The sequence below is a fragment of the Notamacropus eugenii genome, chromosome 1 (assembly GCF_028372415.1).
Source record: "Notamacropus eugenii isolate mMacEug1 chromosome 1, mMacEug1.pri_v2, whole genome shotgun sequence".
Lineage (NCBI taxonomy): Eukaryota > Metazoa > Chordata > Mammalia > Diprotodontia > Macropodidae > Notamacropus > Notamacropus eugenii.
The window spans coordinates 375,500,448-375,524,058 of record NC_092872.1 but is presented as its reverse complement, the minus strand read 5'-3'; the positions used below and the strand labels follow the sequence as shown (position 1 = coordinate 375,524,058).

Here is a 23,611-nt window from a genome sequence, read left to right as displayed (position 1 = left end):
ACTTCACCATACAATAAAAACCTTTCCTAATTCATGGAAGTGTTGAAGTAGGTGATTATTTTTTTAGTTTGTTGTGGTTTTATTAGAGCTATATATGTTATTTATAATGCAAGGGATTTAACCAAGTGTCCAAAAATTAATTTTTTAAAAATGTACTTTGATTACAAAGACGCTATGGTTCATTAATTTCAGGCATATATAAACACAATCATATCTGAAGAAGGAAAACAAAGGGTTCCAAATGTCCTCAGCAATTAGCAAGTTGTCCAACAGTCTCTTAAGGAGATATGGAAGGAACTTTGGAAGTAGAAAATTAAAATAAAATTTCTGTATAATCCATGAAATTGTTCAACCTTTCTATACTACATATCCTATAAGTGGTTTTGTTTTCAAAACAATGAATAATTCCACCAAGCAGCAAGGTCACTCATTTAGATTAGAATTAAGGCCTCAAGAATTCATGAAGCACAATGAAGTGCTGATACATAAATTCCTACAATGTAAATTCAGATATGTTTTTAAGTGAATGCTAAAACAATTTAACAAATGTTTTTAAGCACTCATGAACAGATTGTTTTATTTCATTTTCTAATAATGTATATAACATAAAATTTAATGAGTTCTTTCAATGAAGTATTATTTTCCTTCTAGGTACTTTTTTCCCAAAATTTCATCTTTTATATCATTTACTCTATTCTGGAATAAAAGGACCTGGGAACTTCAGTGAATGATTTTCTAAACAAGAATTATTATTACAACCTGAATATAAATAGAATTTTTGGATTGCTTTACAATTTTAATTCTGGTCAAAATAAAATAACTCCTAAAAACCCCAGTGATTAATACTCTAGTCTTAGTGATAAGTACTGTTCATCAAAGTACAAATATATCTTGGACGATTTCCTGGAAATGTTAACTAAGGTAATTATGTTGAAAATAGTAAACTACTGTAACACCAAGCCTAGTTCTTATTCCATCGAGGACAGAGGGAGAAAATGTGTGTGTACACAGATACATATTTAAATATTTTTTAGATATATCAATTCACATCAAAGCCAATTTTTTAGCTATTCTAAATATCTATGTTCTGTGAAAAAGTGAAATTTATATTTTAAAAGAATTCATATTCTCTCAAAACTTGAGAAACTACTTTTTAAATATTAGAGAATAAACACTGAACTTTGCACTCACTTAGTTTCTTTCCTTCTTCCATTCCTTTCTTGTGAGGGGGTTCCTGAATAATTTTGTCAACATCAGCTCTTCCAATCAGATCATCAGGTCTGTCCCACATAGAGAGACGAGTTGTGGGGTTATAAAAGAAAACTCGTTCATCACCAGTCCAAACAACACACCTAAGAATGAATTAAAGTTATATTTTTAGAGACCCTCTGTAGTTATTTTAATGATACCTTGAAAAAAAATCTTTTTTCTAATCCAATCATTCCCAAACACAAGAACAAAGTATAGCTTTTTGAGTAAAAGACATGTTCAATGCCTAATGTGAAGATAACTGTGTTATTACCTAAAAAAAAAAAAAACATACGAAGCATTAAGAACTTCAGGATGAAGAATTTAAAGATTATTTAAACATAATCTTTATTAAGATATTCCAGCTTTAAAATGCTAAATTTAAAGCTCTCTCAAAAGTACAGTGTCAACACACTATGAAAGATGATTAAATAATTGTGAAATGAAAAATTTAAAGGAGTGCTGAGGAACAAATAAATGCATTTATTTTCAAAAAAAATCAGCTGCTCAAATGCAACCTGTTGTTGAAAAGTCTCTCCGTTTTTGTCTCTGTAAAAATGAAGAGACCCAAGCAATACACATTATTACACAAAATATAATGCAGTACTAATACACCCCCAACATTAACTATAACAGGAAGTGCACATTAAATATATGCACGTTAAATAAAATAAACAATGGCTTAGACCCTGCTGAAAACTCATTTTGAGCATGAAATAAGAAATTTAGACTTATGACTCTTGAGAAACACTTAGAATTTTTTAATTAAAATATTTCAGTGTCTTACTTATAGGAAAGACTATACTTCTTTCATCTAGACGCTAAAATGTGGTATCTTGTACAGGATTATTTCCCATAAAATCTTTGGTAGTCAATTACATGTACTTTAAGCAATATCTTTATAAATAATTATTGTTAGTATTTCTTAGTAAAATGTAAATACCATATTATTAAACTACAAATTCATTTCATGAGATTTGCTCAACTGCTACACCCTAGACAGTTTTTCATGACAAATACTTCTGTGCAAGGAAGCCCTCTGGAGGCAAATGTGAAGTCAGACATTATCATGGAATTTACAGAAAACTACATAAAGATCAGAGGGTAGAGCTAACTGCCATTCTACCAACAAATGTAAAAATGAGTACAAGGAGGAAAACGTTGCATTTGAAGCTTTTCATAATAATGTGTATAAGTGATTTTATTTTTACCACTTGAATTCTTCCCACTATAACAATCAACAAGTCCATCAGCAAGTATCAATTAAGCATCTATCTTGTGCCAGGCACTGTAGATATAAGTACCAACAACAGTGCTTAATCACAACGAGCTTGTGTTACAAATGGGGAAGAAAACAAGTATGAATAAAAATACATATAGCATAAATGTAAAGTTGGTAAGTCAATAAACAGTTTCCTCATCTGTAAATTGTGGATAATAATAGTACCTACCTTTAAGGGGTTGTTGTGAGAATCACATGAGATAACATATATATAAAGTGCTTCCTAAACCTAAAAGCATTATATAAACGCTATTGCTATTAATATAAGGAAAAGAACATTATGTAATAGCTCTTTATGATAAAACTAATACTTACACCACTACCACCACCCCTCAAATTACATGAAAACTATATTCCCTGATCAAATGAATATTCTGATTAACTCAAGTCAAAACAACTAGCATTTAGTAAGTATCTACTACATTGTAGGCAATGTGTTAAGTGTTGGGAATATAAAGAAAAGACAAAAAATAATCCCTGTCCAGGAGGAGCTCACAATCTAATGAGGGAAACAGCTTACAAAAAACAAGATACTGTTAAGATAAACTGAAATCAACAGAGGGAAGGCACTAGTATTAAGAGGAAAGGCTTCTTGTAAAAGGTGGGATTTTAGCTGGAACATAAGCCAGAAGGTTAGGAGATGGAAGATCAGGGAGAACCAGACTACCATTTAGGCAGACATACTGAAAAGATGATGAAAACACTTAGTTGAGAGGTAAGTGTGTCATGTACAAGAAACAGCACATATGGAAAAGAATAAAGAGTAAGACGACTGGAAAGGTAGGAAGGAAAAAAGGGCTAAAGAGTTTTAAAAACCAAACAGGAATTTATATTTGACCACAGAGGTAACTAGGAGATCCTAGAATAAAGATGGGGTAGAGGGGGTGGGAACCACATGGTCAAACCTTTGCCTTAGGAAGATCATATATGTTGCTGTTCTTGTATAGTCATTTCAGTCATATCCAACTTTTCATGTGCCCATTTAGGGTTTTCTTGACAAAGATACTGAAGTGGTTTACCATTTCCTTCTCCAGCTCATTTTACAGATAAGGAACTCAGCCAAACAGGATTAAGTGACTTGCCCCAGAGTCACAAAACCAGTATATGTGTCTGAGGCCAAATCTGAACTCAGGAAGATGAATCTTCCTGACTTCAGGCCCAGCACTCTATCCACTGTGTCACCTAGCTGCCCAAAATAATATATAACATGGAATGCTAATTTTTCAAAGAATCAGAATACAACAGTCAACACAAAAATAAAACTGAACCTAATCTAACTTCTAATTTAATAATTTATCCTTGAATTTTTAAGATTTTCTTCTTTGTATTTATTTTGGGTTTAGTTCTTTGATTTTCTAATTTTTAAGTGTACAATCTATTCCCTAATCCTCTCTATTTTGAAAGTGTACGTTCTCAGGGATATAACTTTTCCTTTGAAGACTACCTTAGCTATGTCCTAGAAATCTTCATGAGTTTCTTTCATTTAACTTCTGACAATTCAAACGATAATGTTGAGACTTTGCAAACTCAAGATGGTCATTTTGAATGAGAGAGGTCACTACACACTACTATGAGGGGATAAAGTGGCTCTTTGGATTCTAGAGTTATTCAAATGAACTGGGATTAAAATAATGAGTACAGAATTAACCAAATTATATAAAAACTTCTTTAGAGCTGGAAATATACCTTTCTGGAAATATACCTTTCCCAATAAGAAAACAACTTTCTTAATGTGAAAAAAAAACAGAAATAGGTCATTTAATCTATATTAGAAACATGAAAAAGCATAAATAAAAGCATTACTCACTGTAGATTAAAGCATATACATACCATGGAGTGCCAGGAATGGGTGTAGTCGCTACTGGCTTTGCTTTCTGGGCAGCCTTTTCTTCTTCTGTCATCTCTTCTTCTTTGGGCTCCTATGGAGAAAATGTCTCATAGTAAGACCTTCTAATATTGTCAGTTTCACTTAATTCATTATATCAATTTAATAATAATTATACAAACCACAAATGTCTACATATTTCATCCCATGGCTATGACTAGAGTGATAAGAGGGGAGTTTTAAATCTAAGTACCTATTTCACTGTTTTGAGGAGAGAACCTTCCTACTATATCCAGACTCCCCCAGACTCTCAATCATATTTCACCTTTGTCATTTTCCTGCCCTGCTGTCTAGCCACTGCTGCTACTGCTGGACACTCTCTGTGTACTAGAAACTGTGCCCTGGAAGAACAAAACCACTGAGCTTTGGAACTCCAGCACAGTAGCCAAGCTGTCTTGGTTGGCTGATATATTTCTAGGGGATAACAAACTTCCAACTCTGTTTCAGGGCTGACACTGTTTTGTTTACTGTCACAGATGTCCACCCTTCCACTCTACCTAACCTGTTTTTCACCCCTTGTTCTGAGAATAGTAATCAAATCAAAACTATCATTGCTCCTAGAAAAGGCATGTCAATCAATTCCCTCAACATCCTTGGTATCTTTACTGATCAAAAAACCTAGCCTCCATTCCCCTGGAAGTGTTATCTCTTTCATTAAGATGTAAGCTCTAAGAAGACAAGGATTGAATCTCTTTTATTTGTATTTCCAGCGCACAAGATAGTGCTTGGAACCCAGAAAGAGCTTATAGATGCTCTTCTCATTCATTCCTCTGGGGTCAAATTGCCCCTCCAAAATGGGTGGTCTTGTCCCTAAATGAAATTTAACTGAACTAGAAAGGTTTTGGTCTGGAAAACACTAAAGAACCCTCTCAGGCTAAGCTTTTACATGAAATCTGAAACCACTCTTCCTTACTGGAGGAGAAAAACTTCCATTTCACTGAGCTACACATTATCATTAAATATAAGGTAATAACAGTAGAAAAGGGATTGGGGAATAAAATTAATTCAGTATCTGCCAACTGTGAAAAATACTATAATAATCTTAGCAAATTCATTTGGATTAAAAATAATTTTTAAAAAAAACTATCCAAGTGAAATCCCAACTATAAACTTTAGATTATCTTAAAATTTCAACTCTCAAATTTATAATTATGTTCAATTATATCAAAAATATTTCATGTCAATTTAAGAAACATTTGTTAAGTACTTACATTTTACAAATGTACATATGGAAAATTACACAAAATCATTTAACCTCACTCATTTAGTTCATAATATTTTACCTCCTTGATCTCTTTTATAGGATCTTCTTTGGGTTCCTCTTCCTCTGTCTCCATTGGTAGAGGTTCCTCAGGAGGCTCTTTGATTGGTTCTTTAATTTTTTCTTCTAATTTTTCTACAAAAAGATATTCTATTAAAAGTTAATCCCCTTCAATACAGATATAGTTAAGTTTCCAAAGTGATTAATATCATTTTTAAGTATAAAACTTTAAAGCTTAAATTAATCTTGGTCAAAGAGGTTTTCCAAGGTAAGGTTTTTCTTAAATGAGGAGAGATGTCATCAAATCAGATAGCAAACAACAAATGACAAAGAACTATTTCTTTTGTTTATATTACTCAATAAATCTGAGGTACTAAACTCCAGTTGCACAAAATGAACTGATTATTACATAGCTGTACTGCTCAAGCACTTTACACAATTTCCATCAATATTTCAGCACTTATATGAAAAGCTAATAAGACAGTTGCAAAAATACAGGCTAATACATAAATCACAAGAACATATGTGAACTTTTCTGCACTCAATTAATCTATGTAAATGTTAATAGTCTCTTTCTTATACTTCTCTTCGCTGTCTACTGCATCTGGTATTGTTTCTGTCTCCACCACAATGATCCTTAACTGGCCCTTCTCTTCTCCAGGCAACATTAAAGAACATTTGCTCTCCATAGAAGACAGAAATTCAACAGAATTATGATCAAAATGCTACCTCTATAAAATGATTATGACACAATGTCCTTAACTATAAAAATAATTTTACCTTGCTTAACATTACTGACTTAATTCTGCTGTAATGATGACTTCTTAAAGATCTTTTATGTAGAAAGTTATAGTATCCCAGTTTTAGTTTTGGACAATGAAGGTACTTCATACTAACATTTAAGATTTGATCCTCCAGAAAGAAAGAAGAAAACCTATACACTGTAGGTGGGCATAACTCTCTCAGGCATCATTTATAAAAGCCATTTATTGCAATGAAATTAACAATAGGAAAAGTAGACCCTTGTAGCTTAAGACACAATGTACTTCCCAGAAGCATCCAACACAATCTTTCATTATGAGGACCAGCTCTATCAAACAGAAATCTTAAAACAAATTACACGTACTCCTAACAATATTTTGTCAACGAGAAAATCATTTCAATGTCCCTAAATAATTAAAACTTTTCCAAATGGAGAAAACCATGACAAACATGTAGAAGACATATCAATTTCAAGTTTTTAAAGCAAATGAGTGATTCAATGAAGAAATTACCCCCTTTCAATGTTATGTTTAGAAACTAATCTTAAAAGGTTAAGGGCAAAGTGTCTCAGAATTTGATACAGTACTAAATTTGTTTTATTTAAAATAGACTAGGACACCCTGATATGTTATTAAAATTACTATACCTTTTTCCTTTAGTTCTTGGGGTTTTTCCCAGGTTGATTCTAATGTCCTATTATTATAATAATATGTCTTCCCATCTGCTGTTTTGTATTCTGTCCATTCAGAAACTGCTGTTGCTCCAGCTAAGGTAGCAGGTGAAGCAGCAATAGCAACCTGGGGATGTATCATGGGTACAATAGGAGGGGCCATTCCTGGCAATACACCTAAAAGAGAATAATGAAAAATAAAACAATAAGGTATCAATCGCAAAGTAAAACAACAAATCTTAAAATTCACTAAATAATTTTTAGTAAACTTGTATTTTATGTAAAAAAATCAAAAAAGTAGCAGGTGAGACTCATAAATCTCATAAAAAGTGTACTATTCTAAAGATGTCTATGATTTTCCTTCTTTTTGAAGTATCAATGCACACAAATCAAGATTCTGAAGTGCAATGCAAAAAAATTGTCAGATGAACCTTCTCTCATACTATTATAATACTTTTTAAAAATTCTTTTCAAATAAGCAAGCAGCTAAAACACTAAATTATAAAGATAACAGTACACAGAATTATACTGTCAATATAGGAAAGTAACAATTCTTTAATTTTTTTGGAAATAAAAGGAAAAATACTATCAAAAGAATAATTAAATTTCAAACATAATCTTCTAGTTCTAAAAAGGCATTAACCACTATGTCCATGAAATCATATTTGTTAATGAATGACATATTACCAAATCCATTTTATGTCATCTAGTACACTAAAACTTCAGCCAAGTCACTTATCTTCAACGATCTCTCAAAATTCAGTTTTTAATTTAATTAATGAGGAAAGCAAATGTGCTCCAGTTTTTTTAAGTCTTGATTTTACTTTTTACAAACTAGATGAGTACATATTAAATAAAGAAAATATACTCTCATGTCCTACAGAATAACCAAGGAGATACAAGCTAAAAAATTTAATTAAAATACATTTACATAGGTCCAAGTTTAGTAACATGGTGAAATATTTCAGCTAAGCACCTTAATTCAGTAACTTAAAAAGGTAAAATTATACTATACATACAAACAGTTATACATACATACCTACTAGCATGCAAGCACAATCACATCACTTTACACATGGAAATGAATTTTTAATTTAACTGAAAAAACACACACACACCAAATTTTAAACTAAAATTTAAATGTTATGTATATGGGAATGAAATAGTTCACACTTATTACATAAAGTAATAATTAATCTGACCTTATTTTGATTTTGTGAACCAAAAACAAACTAAATTTATTGGGAAAATTAAGTGTTGGCCAAATGTGACATCTGCATTTATACTGCTCATTAGAAATTAAAATATAAAAATCCACTCACTTGGGAAAAAAAATATAAACAACAACATTCACTACCATGCCAACTTACAGACAAAACGAACTAAGATGGTTTTAAGAATTACCGGTCTTGGTGGTAGCGACTGTCTTTACATACGGGCAGCTGACTATTTGCATCATTGCTACACCTGTAAAATGGATAAGCAAGCATGTTGGAAAGCTGCCATTGTATGTCAGCTACCACTGGGATTCAGGATAATAATAATTTACCAGTACAATTTAGAATGCCATTTCCATTGGAAAAGACAAAGACCATAGGAAAGAATTTCTTGTTGCTCTGACATTTCAGGAAGTGGTGCCAAATTGTCAATAATACTAACTATAAATTATAGCAAGTTACCTCTATATTGAACCAGCTATCGTAACAACCTTTGAAGGAGTCTCAGGGGTTTAAATTCAATATGGGAAGATCTCTTCTTCCGTGCATACCATTTAAAATTCTCATATGGGACATTTTCCCACAGGACATCAAAACCCATGCTGCTGTTGCTTAGAAACCGGTAGAGGGCAGATGCAGCATGAAACTGACAATACATTCTTCTGTTTCACTAAGCTTCTAGGAACCACATGCAATAGCTGATGCATGATACATTCATGCAGGATAGAAATAAGGCAAAGAAGAGGGTGAGAAATGAGGGTAGATGACAATGTCTCAAAGCAAAGCATACTTTTAAAAAATGAAACAGAAGACCAGGGTGAAGCTCAACTAGTGGCACTGTAATGGCAATGTCTTGTTCTATGGAATTACAAGGGCTGAGAATGTTGTGGAGGCAGCATAAAATACTAAGAAAACTGCCACTCCCTCATCCCTTAAGTACTATGTACACAGAGAACTACATGTAAACAATTAAGTAATTTAACCCAAATTAATGATAGATAAAATATGCAATGAAGAAAATTGCACCCAATGCAATTTTTGACTAATTATATTACTAAACAACTGTTGTGGTAGAAAGGAAGATTAAAAAGAAAGCTGGAAATCCAAAAACAAATTATGACCATTTTAATTTAGGCTTCAAGAAGAATCAAAGACAAAGATAAATGGAGAGAACTCGATGAAAATAACTACATTTTGGCAGCAAGAAAAAAATAAAAATCATGCTTTTATTCAAATTATATTCTATCCTTGAAAAAGACAAGAAGAATTATTCTCCTAACACTTAAGATGAAATTAAACCCCTGGGTTTGCAAACTAATAAAACACAAATATTAAAATAAAAATTTTGGAATAAAACAATTTTATGTTTGGTTTTTAAGATTAAAGAAAGTCTCCAATTTTACTAAACTTTTTAGTGTAAGGTTTAAAGCTAAAAATATTAAATCTGAAACAAAAAACAAAAGCACTCTATTATATGGTACTGAAGAAAGTATCTAGGTTTTTTTTTAGTTTCAGAGTAAGATTTGAAGTTATTAGATTTTTAAAAGAATACATTTTGTAAAAATTCGTTTTGTGAAGGAAGTTATAGCATGTATTCAGATCTAAGTCAGTATAAACACTGCCATCTGCAGGATGACTGGACCAATTGCTTTAATTTTATAGGTGAACTTAATAAATTAGAGTAATTTCAGAAGATTATCCTCACCCCAATGAATACATCATTAATCTTTAAATATATGAAAATAATATAAAAATGAGATCTGCTAATTTTAGGATTAGCCCTTATTACATCAACCAGGCCAACATGTATCTCATTTCATTTTAAAAATAAAGAGCATAATAAAATACTCAGAACTCAAAATTTTTAAATGCTAAACATATAAAAAGACAAAAGCTTGCTTATCTAGGTGGTCACATCCATTTGATGAAAATAACTACACATTTTAATTCAACTATTATTAAGGGAACAGTTGTCCAACTTTCCTAAAAATTCACCTCTGCAAAACATGTTCTTTTAAGAAAAACACTTTCTTCATTGTTATTAGCTTTTAACCACAAGAAGTGCAACAGGAATTTTGGCAGATTCCATTTCATTTCATAAATTAAAGAATTTCCTGAAACTCTACATGAGATTTTTCAAATTCTCAAATTGGAAATCCAATTCTATAATCCTATTCCAACTGACAGCCCTTATTATTACTGCTCTTTCCTGTGCCTTTACTCTGTTTCATTCCTTTACTCTTTTACTTTAAAACTACTGGTGCTCTTATTTATAGAAAGGCTTCTTACTGCCCCTGCTGTGGGCTTCCTGTTTCTCTTGCCCCAGGATGAGTTCAAAGGTAGAGGAGGAGGAAAAGAAATAAAAATAAGCAGAAGATAAATTGAATGAAGAATGAATAAGAGTGTTATTTCTACACTTCCTCTCTCAAATTCAATGAAGCATTTTGAAAGCATGGATTAACAGAAATGAGAGAGAGTGACAGATTTTATAACTCTACTCTCACTATTCTATTAGCCCCTTTTCCCAAAAAATCATAAGACCTTAGAAGAAGACCTGGGAATTTACTTAGTCCACCCTCCCTCTCAACGTAGTAATCTATCCTACAACATTCCTAACAAACTTTGCTTCCAGTGACAAGGAGATCACTACCTCAGAATGCATGCATCTCCAAAATCAGAAAATTCTGATTTTTCTAAATTCTGTCTACCTATAATCCTTACTCACGGGTCCTAGTTCTTCCCTCTGTAGCAACAAGGAATAAATACCCTACCTCTTCCCCAAGATAACTCTTCAAATGTTTGAATTCAGCTAATATATTCCTCTTACTCCCCACTTTCGTCTTCTCTAAGCTAAACATCCCCAACTCCTTCAACTGTTCAGAACTTCAGATTTCATCTTATGCTGTTAGAATAAAAGACAAAATAAAAATGAGGAAGGGTTTTTTTTTTCCATTTCAGAAAACTCTTCCACTAATTCTTCAGTTTTTAAAAGGAAAAGTGGTAGCTTTATAACCAAATCAAAATCAAACTTAATTGCAAAGAATAACTTTTTTCCTACTCTTCTTGAACATTAAAGAAATTAAGCTTCAAGCAATTTCAGTTTTGGGACACGCTACAAAGCAAAGATACAAAGTCTGTGAGAGTATGGGATTTGTACTAGAGATAACAACTAACTGAGTTGAGCTGCACTGTAGAGCATGTGAAAAGAAAACAGTTAAGGGAAATACTGCTTGAATGGTAAGGTAGCACCTTATTGTACAGAACCTTGAAAGCCAGTTTCAGGAGTTTGAACTTAATCAGTAAACAAAAAGAATCCACAGTTTTGAAGAATGGCCTTAGATTCACATTCTTAAGAGTGCTGGGCAACTGAGGATAAGGAATCTCCTACTTTTAGGCTACTGTGGATCCTGAGCTACTGCTGAGCTGTTGTACATCATCAAAGATCATTAATAAACGTAAACGATTTGACAAGCACCTAAAAATTAGTTAGTTATAGGGCAATAATTTCTAACTGATGCCTGTCATTTTTATAAGTTTGGCAAACACATGTCAAGAACCTAAATAAAATTTATTTTACATGTTTATTATGAATGCATATGTAGGGTATATATCAGATTGCATGATGTCTAGCGGAGAGGGGAGTGGAGAGAGGCAAAGAAAATTTAGAATTCAAAATCTTATGGAAGTAAACGTTGAAAACTAAAAATAAATAAATTAATAAAAAGTGGAAAAATAAAATGCATTTTAAATTGGAAAAGAAGAGCAATGCTATTCCTGAGTCACAACTTCTAAAATATCAATTACATAAAAGATGAAAGTAAAGACAACTTATATTTTTTACATGACTTTCAGAACAAGGACTCTTACTAATATTTCAAGGACCATATTTTGTCTCTTGTTCTCACATTTGTTACTTGATGTATCTTGACATTCTCATTTTCACATACAGGACTATCTTATTCTATACTTATACTCATGATCATCTGTTCCAAAATGCTAAAACATTCACATGATAAAAATGGATTCTTTTATGCTTTTGGTCTTCATCACTTCGAGTCATATAAAAGTAATAATTAGCTCACAAAAAGCCATTCTTGGTATCTTCTTATTAAAAGTGCTATTTGAAAAGAAGTCTCCTTTTTAATTTGATTTCAAAAATACAAAATATTTACATCTAAGGAAGTAGTCATGCTTCCATGAGATATGTACATGCCTGAAAATTATTTCTGAACTACTTCTACATCTTGAATCGAGACATCAACAAAAACAGAAACAACATGGAATTCTAGTAGCAAGATATGATGAAAAATCACTAGACTGAGTTTGAGGACCTGTGCTGTACTACCAACTACATATCCCATGGCAACTTTCAAACTCTATGGTTTTCTCATTTATAAAATCAAGGGGATAGGACTAGTTGATCTCTAAGAGCCAGTTCTAAGATTCTATTATTCTAAATATCCATGGCAACAGCAAGAGCATCCAATTTAGGAATACCTAGCACTATCACCATTTTATAAAGGAAGACCATTCAACTACCTTTAAAATTTCCTCAATACTTTTACTCCCCATCTTCAAGTATTGAAATTCTTATTTAGCATGAAATATCAAATTTTACCTTGATTTCAACTTAAGATAAGGCCCAAGACTTTATCTTGTAAATTGTTTTCTAGGGTTTTGTGGGGGTTTTTCTCCTTAAATTAAATGGTTTGCATTCTGTTTCATACTTTAATGTCCATAAAATGTGTAACATCTTTTACTCCATTAAGACATTTGATCCCTTAAAAATAATTGAATTTAAAACATGTAAAATGCAAAAAAGATAACCAATTTTTACATTTGAAGCTAATATTCAAGATAACTACATTTTAAATGTGACTAACTTTAACAACTGGTGTATATATCAGGTGAGAAAAAACAAAAACAAAAGATACGTTTATCAAAAACTAAAAGAGAAACTACTGCAATCAGCCATGAATCTTTCAAAAAACATTTTAAAATGGATGAGATTCAAGGCAAATTCCATATGCAACAGACACATGAGAACAAACTTGCTGACATATGAAAAACGGAGCAAATAAGAAGATTATCAGATGCTGGTTTACCTGGTAGTGGAATAGGCATGCCAGGAAGGGGGACACGAAATGGAGGTACCATTACTGGTGGAAAAGCAGGTATCGCCGCTGTTGGCTGAGGTACTGAGTGAGGAACTGCAGGAGGCAACGTCTGGGGGTGCGGCTGGGGAACAGTCTGTACAGGTGTAGCTGTAGCAGCTGGGGTTGAAACACTAACTGAAGGTGTGGCAACTGAAACAGCAGAACTCGGTGTCTGATCTTGTGTGGTGGGTGCTAATAAAAAAATGATACAAAAAACATTTTAAGTCTTCATAAATTATATTACCACACATGTTTATAAAAAGTTACTTATAAACATATGAAATACTTTAAATTAATATGTATACAGTAGTCCTATCTAAAATAGATCCACATATATTTCACACCACTAAAAAAAATCTTACCAGATCTAGTCCCATCAAAAAGTGTTTTTTGTAAAGTCAATGCTAAAAATCAATTTTAACTTTCACTTGATGGGGAAAAAAATGGGGAAAAAAATACTACCCAATTTTTAACTGTCTAATTAGAAGCAAATGTCTTTTAAGTGAAGTCTAAAAGTGAAGATGGTGGATCAAATACAGTGTAGGCTAGGTACAGATAGGAAAAACAAAACCAATGATCCAAATAATTTGTCACTACTTGGGGTTTAAAAAAATTGTATCCAGTTTCTAACGAAGGAAAACTCATTTAACCTTAAGGAATATGAGCAATTTATGGCAAGCTCACCTTGGCTAAAAAAATGGTAACAGGGCTAAACAACTATCTTTCCGAAACCAAGGAATTAAATACTTTAGCAAAGACCAGGTCTTAGGACACAGTACCATATTAACATAATTTCAAAACTGTACAATGAATAAAATCAACTGACATAACATATTACTGATTCTTAATTAGCATCTAGCATTAAAGAGTGTACATGACAAACATCTTTTAAATATTTTATCTAAGAAATAGCAAAAATATGGCAACCTATGTCTTTTTAAAATGAGTAACAAATATCAAATTACTAAAAACAGTAATGAGTCTATTAATATAAATTATATGCAAATGCATCTATGAAAATTTATGTCTTTGACCCCCCCCCACTGCTTTTAACAACACAGAACTATAAAAATGTAATTAATTATTCCTCTCAATTATTTTCCTATGAAAGTCAATTAGCATTATTCTTATTTTTTATGAATTTGCTCAAGATAAGAAAACAGTTCATTAAGAACTAGGACAAGACTGGAAGGTTTGTAATGTTTATTTCTATATATTATCCATGGGGTTCACTGAATAATACACTTTAAAATAATTTTAGACCTATGTTTGTATATTATACATCATGAACAAAAGTAAGAGAGAGGGAACAAAATTTTAATTAAAAAGTTGCCAAAGGTCAGTGTTAAATGTCATCCTGGTAAAGATGCACCAGTGGAATTAGTAAAAATACTTGCCCAACCCATTCCCTTGGATCTGCCTACTCAGGACTTTCTGCATTAAAAATGAGGCCAGTAATCCTTAAAAGAAATAGTCAAAAGAAGGATGTTGGGGAACTAAGAAAAAGTTCTTCACAACAACAAATCCATGCCTCCATTATTCATTTCCTAAAATGATTCCTAAAATGAGCCTCCAGGAATGTTATTTACCTGACCTAAGGGCTTCAGGTAAGAAAGCAAGCATTAACTTAACATCACAACACATAGACAGACACTAGATAAAGTAGGTGAGAACAGCCTTAAAAGGAAAATAAATGCAACACTACAATGCTGAAATGAATGGATAGTTTTAAAAAAAAAGATCTACACTCAAGGCATAAGACTTTTTTATCTCAATTCCAAAATCTTGCCTCCCACTGAACAGAAGAGACACAACCATCTTAGTAAAAGCAAAGTAAATATTATTAAGAAAAACAAAACAACTGTGAAATGAAGAATAAAATTTTTAGGAAAATATTAATTCACGGTATACTCACAAGACAGGTAGTATGCTGTAATAAATAGAGTCAGTTTCCCAGAAAAAGAAAGATCTGTGTTCAGGTTTGATATCTAAAAATACTAATTATGCTGACTCTGGGTAAATCACTTAACTCTCAGTGCTCCAGACTCAAGGTGTCAATCACTGGGAGAAGGGAGGGAAGAAACCAGTTGAAATGCAAAGGAGAAGTGGTTTTGTTTTGTTTTGTTTTGTTTTGTTTTTAATAAAAGGCAAAAATACAATAGAAGATAAATAATGTTGATATATGGTTTTCAAAGTCAATATGCCACCTACCTCTCCACTCCTCATTCTGTTATTATTTGAGTCTGACACAAATGCTCTAGACTAACTCTCAAATAATATAAGTTACAGACACATCTGCTGACATGTATTAGTAGAAGGAGTTTACTACACAAACGAAATCAGAGATCTAGTCCCTATCCTTATTAATACATAATTAAAGAACAACAAGGGCAGCTAGGTAGCACAATGGATAAAGTGCAGGGCCTAGAGCCAAGAAAACTCATCTTCCTGAGTTCAAATCTGGCCTCAGACACTTACGAGCTATATGTGTGACCCTGGGCAAGTCACTTAATCCTGTTTGCATGAATTCTTCATCTGTAAAATGAACTGGCAAACCACGCTAGTATCTCTGCCCAAGAAAACACCAAGTAGGGTCACAAAGAGTTGGATGTGACTGAAATGAACAGCAAAAAAGAATAACCTGACGTATTGAGAGGCAATTCAGTTCTAGGGATGCTAAATAGGGTATAGCTGGGAGTATCCTGGTCAATCTTCCTCACTTAAAGTAGTTACACCACCTTATGTTTGTGTAGTGCTTTAGAGTTGTCAAAGCTCTTTCATTTATCATATATGACCCTAACCTCATAAGGTGGGCAGAAGAGTTACAAAAACTAACCAACAAGAGTTTCTTTTGGCCTTCTTATTTATTCCCATCCTCCCATTTCTATTACAGCTTTTCCAGTGAAAAGACTTAACGGAAATTTTTACAAGGACAAATGGGTTCTGTCAATTTTTGTGTCATAAAATGGCGAATTCAACATATTAGAAGTCCTTGGACTAGTACAGTTCCAGGTACTGTGTGACAATTCCACTGCCCAAAAGTACTCCTGAGTCATGATTCCAGGGCAGAGAAGAACACTTGTGGCTGCAGAGAACATGGGGCCTTTCCTGGTTAAAGATCGGAGTGTAAACCAAGAAAGCAGTGATCACACCTCTCCCTGGATTACACCACCTTGGAAACATCAAAAACTTGCGGAACTAATCTGCAAAACAGCATCATGAAAAAGCCTGAAGCCTAAGACAGTGTCTTCCCACTCTCAGGTGAGCAGAGCTCAACTTTAAACTTCCAAGTCAAGAAATGGGTTGGAATTAGAGAATGGCTGACGAAGTAATGGAATATAAATATGATGGCATTTAATTGTCCTCTAAGAAATGATCAAGGGAATAATTTCCTAGAAACCTATGAAGATCTGACTCAGAAGTGATCAGGATCAACAAAACAGTTTATACAGTGACAATATTATAAAAACAGCTTTAATACACCTAGAAATTCAAATTAGCAGAAAGAGCAGACTTGTTTCCAAAGAACTCATAATGAAATACATTACCCACCTAATGACACAGAGATGAAGGACTCAGAGGGCAAACTGAGACATATTTATATATGACCAATGTGGGGACTTGTTTTGCTTGATTATACCTGTTTATATCAAGGGTTTTGCTTTTCCTTCTACTTCATCGGTGGTAGAGGTAGGGGAGAACAGAAGAAAAAACTTGCTGATTGAAATAAAAATAAAATTAAATTTAAAAAGCAAAAAAAAAAAAGAAAGAAATGGGTTGGAAAAATAAGTAATAAAAAAAGAACCTGACCCTAAAAAAGATACTACAATGACAAGGCAGAACAAGACACAAACTCAGAAAAGAACACGAAAACAGCCACATGTAAAGCCTCAAAGAAAAAAAAATTCCAATTGGACAGAAGTTCAACAAAAATTACTGGAAGAGATAAAAAAATTATTTTAAAAATAGAATGATAGGGAGAGGAAAAACTGAGAAAAGAAACGAGGGTGATACCAGAAAATCATGAAAAGAGAATTAACAGCTTAGTAAAAGAGACACAAAAAATGCTAAAGAAAATACTTTAAAAAACAAAATTCACCTAATGATAAAAGAGGAACAAAAATTCACTGAAGAACTCCTTAAAAAGACAGGATCAAATGGGATAAAAGGAACAAATGCTCACTAAAGAAAACAATTCCTCAAAAGTCAGACTTGAACAAGTGGAAGTTGATGACACCATGAGACATCAAGAAAAAACAGTCAAAACAATGAAAAAAACAGAAGATGGGACATCTCTACTTGGAAAAACAACTGACCTGGAAAATGGACTGAGAAGAAATAATTTAATAATTTTTGAACTACCTGAAAGCCATTATAATAAAAAGACCCTAGATATATTATAAGAAATTATAAAGGAAAAATGCCCTGATAGATCCAGAGGGTAAAATAGAAATTGAAAGAATCCACCAATCACCTCGTGAGAGAGATCCAAAATGAAAACTCCCAGGAACATTACAGTCAAATTTCAGAGCTCTCAGGTAAAGGAGAAAATATTGCAAACAGCCAAAAGAAACCATTCAAATATCAGGGAACACGGTCAATATCACACAAGATTTAGCAGCTTCCACGTCACAGGAGCAGGGAGCTTGGAATGATATTCCAGAAGGTAACAGAAGGAGGATCTCAACCAAGAATAACCTATCCAGCAAAACTGAGTATAAGCTTTTTTTTGGGGGGGGGGGGGGGGGGAGGAGACTGACATCTAATGAAATGGAAGACTTTCAAGCATTCCTAATGAAAAGGCCAGAGCTGAACAGAAATTCTAACACTGAGGGGAGAGGAGCCAAGATGGCAGAGTAGAAAGACACACATATACTAGCTCTGAACCCACAGCCCAAAAATATCTGTAAAGAAGAACTCCCAAAAAATTCCGAAGCAGCAGAAGCCACAGAACAACACAGCAGAGGAGATTTCTGTTCCAGAGAGCCCTGAAAAACCTACGAAAGGTCTGTGGCGCACCGGACCCGGAGCCCAGCCCTGCCTTGGCAGGGCTACACCGAGAGGAGCAGATCCTAGCAGGCTTCAGGGACAGAATCTCCAGCGGCCACGCAGGTCCCTCCACCCACAGGTGACAAGGGTCGGTGAGAGAGTCTTTCTGGGTGGCCGACAGGGGAGTGGGGTGTCCCTGTGGCTCAGGCCCCCTCGGGAGGCAGCAGCGGGCAGCGGCGGACAGGGGCTCCCCAAGCAGGCAGGAGCCTGGATTCATTGTTGAAGGTCTCCACATAAACCCCCTGAGGGAACTGAGTCCCGTGTAGCGGCCCTGCCCCCACCTGAGCACCTGAACTTATTCTCACACTGAATAGAAACCCTGCCCCTGCCCAAAGCCCTGAGGCTGAGAAGCAGCACTTGAACTTCAGACCCCAAGCACTGGCTGGGCAGATCTGGAGGCGAGGTGGGGGTGGAAAGAAAACTCAGAAGGCAAGTCACTGGCTGGGAAAATGCCCAGAAAAGGGAAAAAAAAATAAGACTACAGAAGGTTACTTTTTGGTGAACAGATATTTCCTCCCTTCCTTTCTGATGAGGAAGAACAATGCTTACCATCAGGGAAAGACACAGAAGTCAAGGCTTCTGTATCCCACACATCCCAAATAAATATACCATGGGCTCAGGCCATGGAAGAGCTCAAAAAGGATTTTGAAAATCAAGTAAGAGAGGTGGAGGAAAAACTGGGAAAAGAAATGAGAGAGATGCAAGAAAAGCATGAAAAGCAGGTCCACACCTTGCTAAAGGAGACCCAAAAAATGCTGAATAACACCTTGAAAAATAGGCTAACTCAATTGGAAAAAGAGGTTCAAAAAGCCAATGAGGAGAAGAATGCTTTCAAAAGCAGAATTAGCCAAATGGAAAAGGAGGTTCAAAAGCTCACTGAAGAAAATAGTTCTTTCAAAATTAGAATGGAATGGATAGAGGGTAATGACTTTGTGAGAAACCAAGAAATCACAAAACAAAACCAAAAGAATGAAAAAATGGAAGATAATGTGAAATATCTCATTGGAACAACAACTGACCTGGAAAATAGATCCAGGAGAGACAACTTAAAAATTATGGGACTACCTGAAAGCCATGATGAGAAAAAGAGCCTAGACATCATCTTTCATGAAATTATCAAGGAAAACTGTCCTGAGATTCTAAAACCAGAGGGCAAAATAAGTATTCAAGGAATCCACTGATCACATCCTGAAAGAGATCCAAAAACAGAAACTCCTAGGAACATTGTGGCCAAATTCCAGAGTTCCCTGGTCAAGGAGAAAATATTGCAAGCAGCTAGAAAGAAACAATTCAAGTATTGTGGAAATACAATCAGGATAACACAAGATCTAGCAGCTTCTACATTAAGGGATCGAAGGGCATGGAATAGGATATTCCAGAAGTCAAAGGAACTAGGACTAAAACCAAGAATCACCTACCCAGCAAAACTGAGTATAATACTTCAAGGGAAAAATGGGTCTTTCAATGAAATAGAGAGGACTTTCAAACATTCTTGATGAAAAGACCAGCGCTGAAAAGAAAATCTGACTTTCAAACACAAGAATGAAGAGAAGCATGAAAAGGTGAACAGCAAAGAGAAGTCATAAGGGACTTACTAAAGTTGAACTGTTTACATTCCTACATGGAAAGACAATATTTGTAACTCTTGAAACTTTTCAGTATATGGGTACTGGGTGGGATTACACACACACACACACACACACACACACACACACACAGCACAGAGTGAATTGAATAAGATGGGATCATATCTTAAAAAAATGAAATTAAGCAGTGAGAGAGAAATATATTGGAAGGAGAAAGGGAGAAATGGAATGGGGCAAATTATCCCTCATAAAAGAGGCAAGTAAAAGACTTTTTAGTGGAGGGAAAAAGAAGGGAGGTGAGAGAAAAACATGAAGTTTACTCTCATCACATTCCACTAAAGGAAGGAATAAAATGCACACTCATTTTGGTATGAAAACCTATCTTACAATACAGGAAAGTGGGGGAGAAGGGGATAAGCAGGGTGGGGGGTGATGGAAGGGAGGGCAATGGGAGGAGGGAGCAATCAGAAGTCAACACTCTTGGGGAGGGACAGGATCAAAAGAGAGAATAGAAGCAATGGGGGGCAGGATAGGATGGAGGGAAATATAGTTAGTCTTACACAACACAACTATTATGGAAGTCATTTGCAAAACTACACAGATATGGCCTATGTTGAATTGCTTGCCTTCCAAAAGGAATGGGTGGGGAGGGAGGGATGAAGAGAAGTTGCAACTCAAAGTTTTAGGATCAAACTGTTGACTACTGTACTCGCTACTAGGAAATAAGAAATACAGGTAAAGGGGTATAGAAAGTTATCTGGCCCTACAGGACAAAAGAGAAGATGGGGACAAGGGAAGGGAGGGATGATAGAAGAGAGGGCAGATTGGTGATAGGGGCAATCAGAATGCTTGGTGTTTTGGGGTGGGGGAGGGGACAAATGGGGACAAAATTTGGAACCCAAAATTTTGTGAAAATGAATGTTAAAAGTTAATAAAGTAATTTTAAAAAAAAATTCTAACACTGAAATACAAGGCTCAAAATAGGTATAAAAAGGTAAACAAGAAAAACGTATAATTCCTAAGGATTTTATCATTGTTAGAGCAGTTGAATCGCTTATGTCAGGACAATCTCCAAAAAAAGAAAAAAAAAATGAAAGTATAGGTAAGAGGAGTGTGTACTGGGAGCAGGGGCAAGAGGAAGAATGCAGAAAATCATCTCACAAGAAAGAGGCTCACAACTAAGAACTTAAATTTATAGTGGAGGGGATAAATAAAGAGGTGGGCAAGGTAACATTTGAACCTCACTCAACAAAACTGGCTCAAAAAGGGAAGAATATACATACATATATATACATACATACATATATATGTATATACATACACATATATATACGTATACACACACACACACACACACACCATAAGAATACTGAAAAAGAAAAACACCTCTGAAAGTCTTAGGAACTCTGATTAACAAAATGAACAATGATTAATCATGATTCCAGAGGACTAATGAGGGAACATGCTAATAACACCTCTTGAGATAGAAGAATAGACTCAAAGTACAGACTGAGATCTATTTTGGGGGCCTTGGCCAATATGGGAATTTGTTTTGCTTGAATACACATTTGTAACAAGCACGTTTTTTCTTTTCTTCTCAATGGGTGGAGGTGTTAGGGAGAAAAAGGGGGAAGGGCCAATTAATAAATGGTCAAAGGATATGAACAGGCAGTTTTCTGAGGAAGAAATTAAAGCTATCTATAGTCATATGAAATAATGTTCTAAATCACTATTGATGAGAGATGCAAATCAAAACAACTCTGAGGTATATCACAATCTATCAGATTGGCTAATATGACAAAATAGGAAAACAATAAATGTTGCAGAAGATATGGGAAAGTTGGAACACTAATTCATTGTTGGTGGACCAACCATTCTGGAAAACAATTTGGAACTATGCTCAAAAGGCTATAAAAATGTGCATACCCTTTGACCTAGCAATACTACTTTAGGGACCCTAAAGAGATCATAAAAATGGAAAAAGGCCCCACATGTACAAAAATATTTATAGAAGCTCTCCTTGTGGTGGCTAAGTACTAGAAGTTGAAGGGGTGCCCATCAACTGGGGAAGGGCCTGAAGAAGCTGTGGCATATGAATGCAATGGAATACTATTATGCTATAAGAAATGATGAACAGGCAGACTTCAGAAAAAACCTGAAAAGATTTATATGAACTGATGATGAGTGAAGTAAACAGAAGAACATTGTTACATAGTAACAGCCACAGTCTGTGATGACTGATTTTGATAGCCTTTCTCTGCAATGCAAGGATCTAAAACAATTCCACAGGACTCATGATGGAAAATGCCATCCACATCCAGTGAAAGAACTATGGAGTCTGAATGCGGAGCAAAGCAGACCACTTTCTTTTTTTTGTTTTTTTTTTTCTTTCTCATGGTTTCTCCCATTCATTTTAATTCTTCAATACAACATGACTAATGTGAAAATATGTTTAATAGGATTGTATATGTAAAACCTATATCAGATTGCAAGTCGTCTTGGGGAAGGTGTGGGGAGAGAGGTGTGAAAAATTTAAAACCTATGGAAGTAAATGTTGAAAATTAAAATTAAATTAACTTAAAAGGAGGGAAGAGAAAAGGTGGATTTTTCTTGACTGAAATATAATTTTTAAACAATAAAACAAATATGGGAAAACAACCCCTGAAATAAAGTAATGTAAGACATTTTTATTTTCCCAAATGTTTAATTCTTTAAAAAAACACGACAATGCTGACTGGCAGAGCTAGTTAGCTTGAAAGCATCCTTAATTCCTTGCTATATGGTTTATATAAAAGTCCTACTCTGGTTTCTCATTGTAGCATGACATTTACCCCACACTTTCAAGGGCTATTCTAGCACAGAATAAGTTCTGAGAGGTTCTGGAAACCAGACTGGAAAGGTTATAAAAAACTGTGCTTCATGTGTGAGGACTAGTCACTTAAACATTAATTTAACTGTTTGGTACACTTCTTTCTTCTCTAGTCAGGATTGGTGTGTGTGTGTGTGTGTGTGTGTGTGTTGGGGAGGAGTGTTAATATATATATATATAATTTTTTAATTTTCACTTTTAAATTCTCTCCCAATTATTGGTACTCTAAATATTAAGTTCTCTGTAGAACAAACAATGAAATGAAACAAGGAAGAAATGATCCACATCAGGACTGAATGTCTTGCTATAAAGTCAAAAGACAAAGGAAGTTTCAGCTAAATAAATGGAAGGACAGCTTACTAGCTTTCTCTTTCTTAGAAAAAACAAGTCTTTTCTTAAAATTATAAGCAGTATCTATCTAAAGCCAAAAACAAGCAATATATTTTAACAAGGATAATGAAACCTTCCCAATAAGATCAGAGGTGAAACAAGGATGTCGATTATCACCACTATCATTTAATACTGTTTTAGAAATGCTAGCTATAGCAATAAGACAAAAAACATTGGAGGAATAAAACTAGTCAATGGGGAGAGAGACAAGCAAAGGAATAGGTAGAGTTGGTTTC

At 34.2% G+C, this 23,611-nt stretch overlaps 1 protein-coding gene across 8 annotated transcripts in view; it reads right to left on the bottom strand.

Annotated features, from left to right (window-relative positions):
- The window catches only part of TCERG1 (transcription elongation regulator 1), a 65,515-nt gene that overhangs the window by 20,927 nt on the left and 20,977 nt on the right, over nucleotides 1–23,611 (bottom strand). For 6 of the 8 annotated variants that reach the window (XR_011971934.1, XR_011971935.1, XM_072630663.1 and 3 more), the window contains 6 exons: nucleotides 13,431–13,673; nucleotides 8,513–8,575; nucleotides 7,085–7,285; nucleotides 5,699–5,811; nucleotides 4,361–4,449; nucleotides 1,192–1,352 (listed from right to left, as the gene is read on the bottom strand). Coding sequence is in view for 6 of the 8 variants with exons in the window: in XM_072630663.1 (XP_072486764.1) it covers nucleotides 1,192–1,352; nucleotides 4,361–4,449; nucleotides 5,699–5,811; nucleotides 7,085–7,285; nucleotides 8,513–8,575; nucleotides 13,431–13,673 (870 nt within the window). In the remaining 2 variants the exon portion in view is untranslated. The remainder of the gene's footprint in view (nucleotides 1–1,191; nucleotides 1,353–4,360; nucleotides 4,450–5,698; nucleotides 5,812–7,084; nucleotides 7,286–8,512; nucleotides 8,576–13,430; nucleotides 13,674–23,611) is intronic. The other 2 variants (XM_072630661.1, XM_072630662.1) reach the window with 1 other exon arrangement.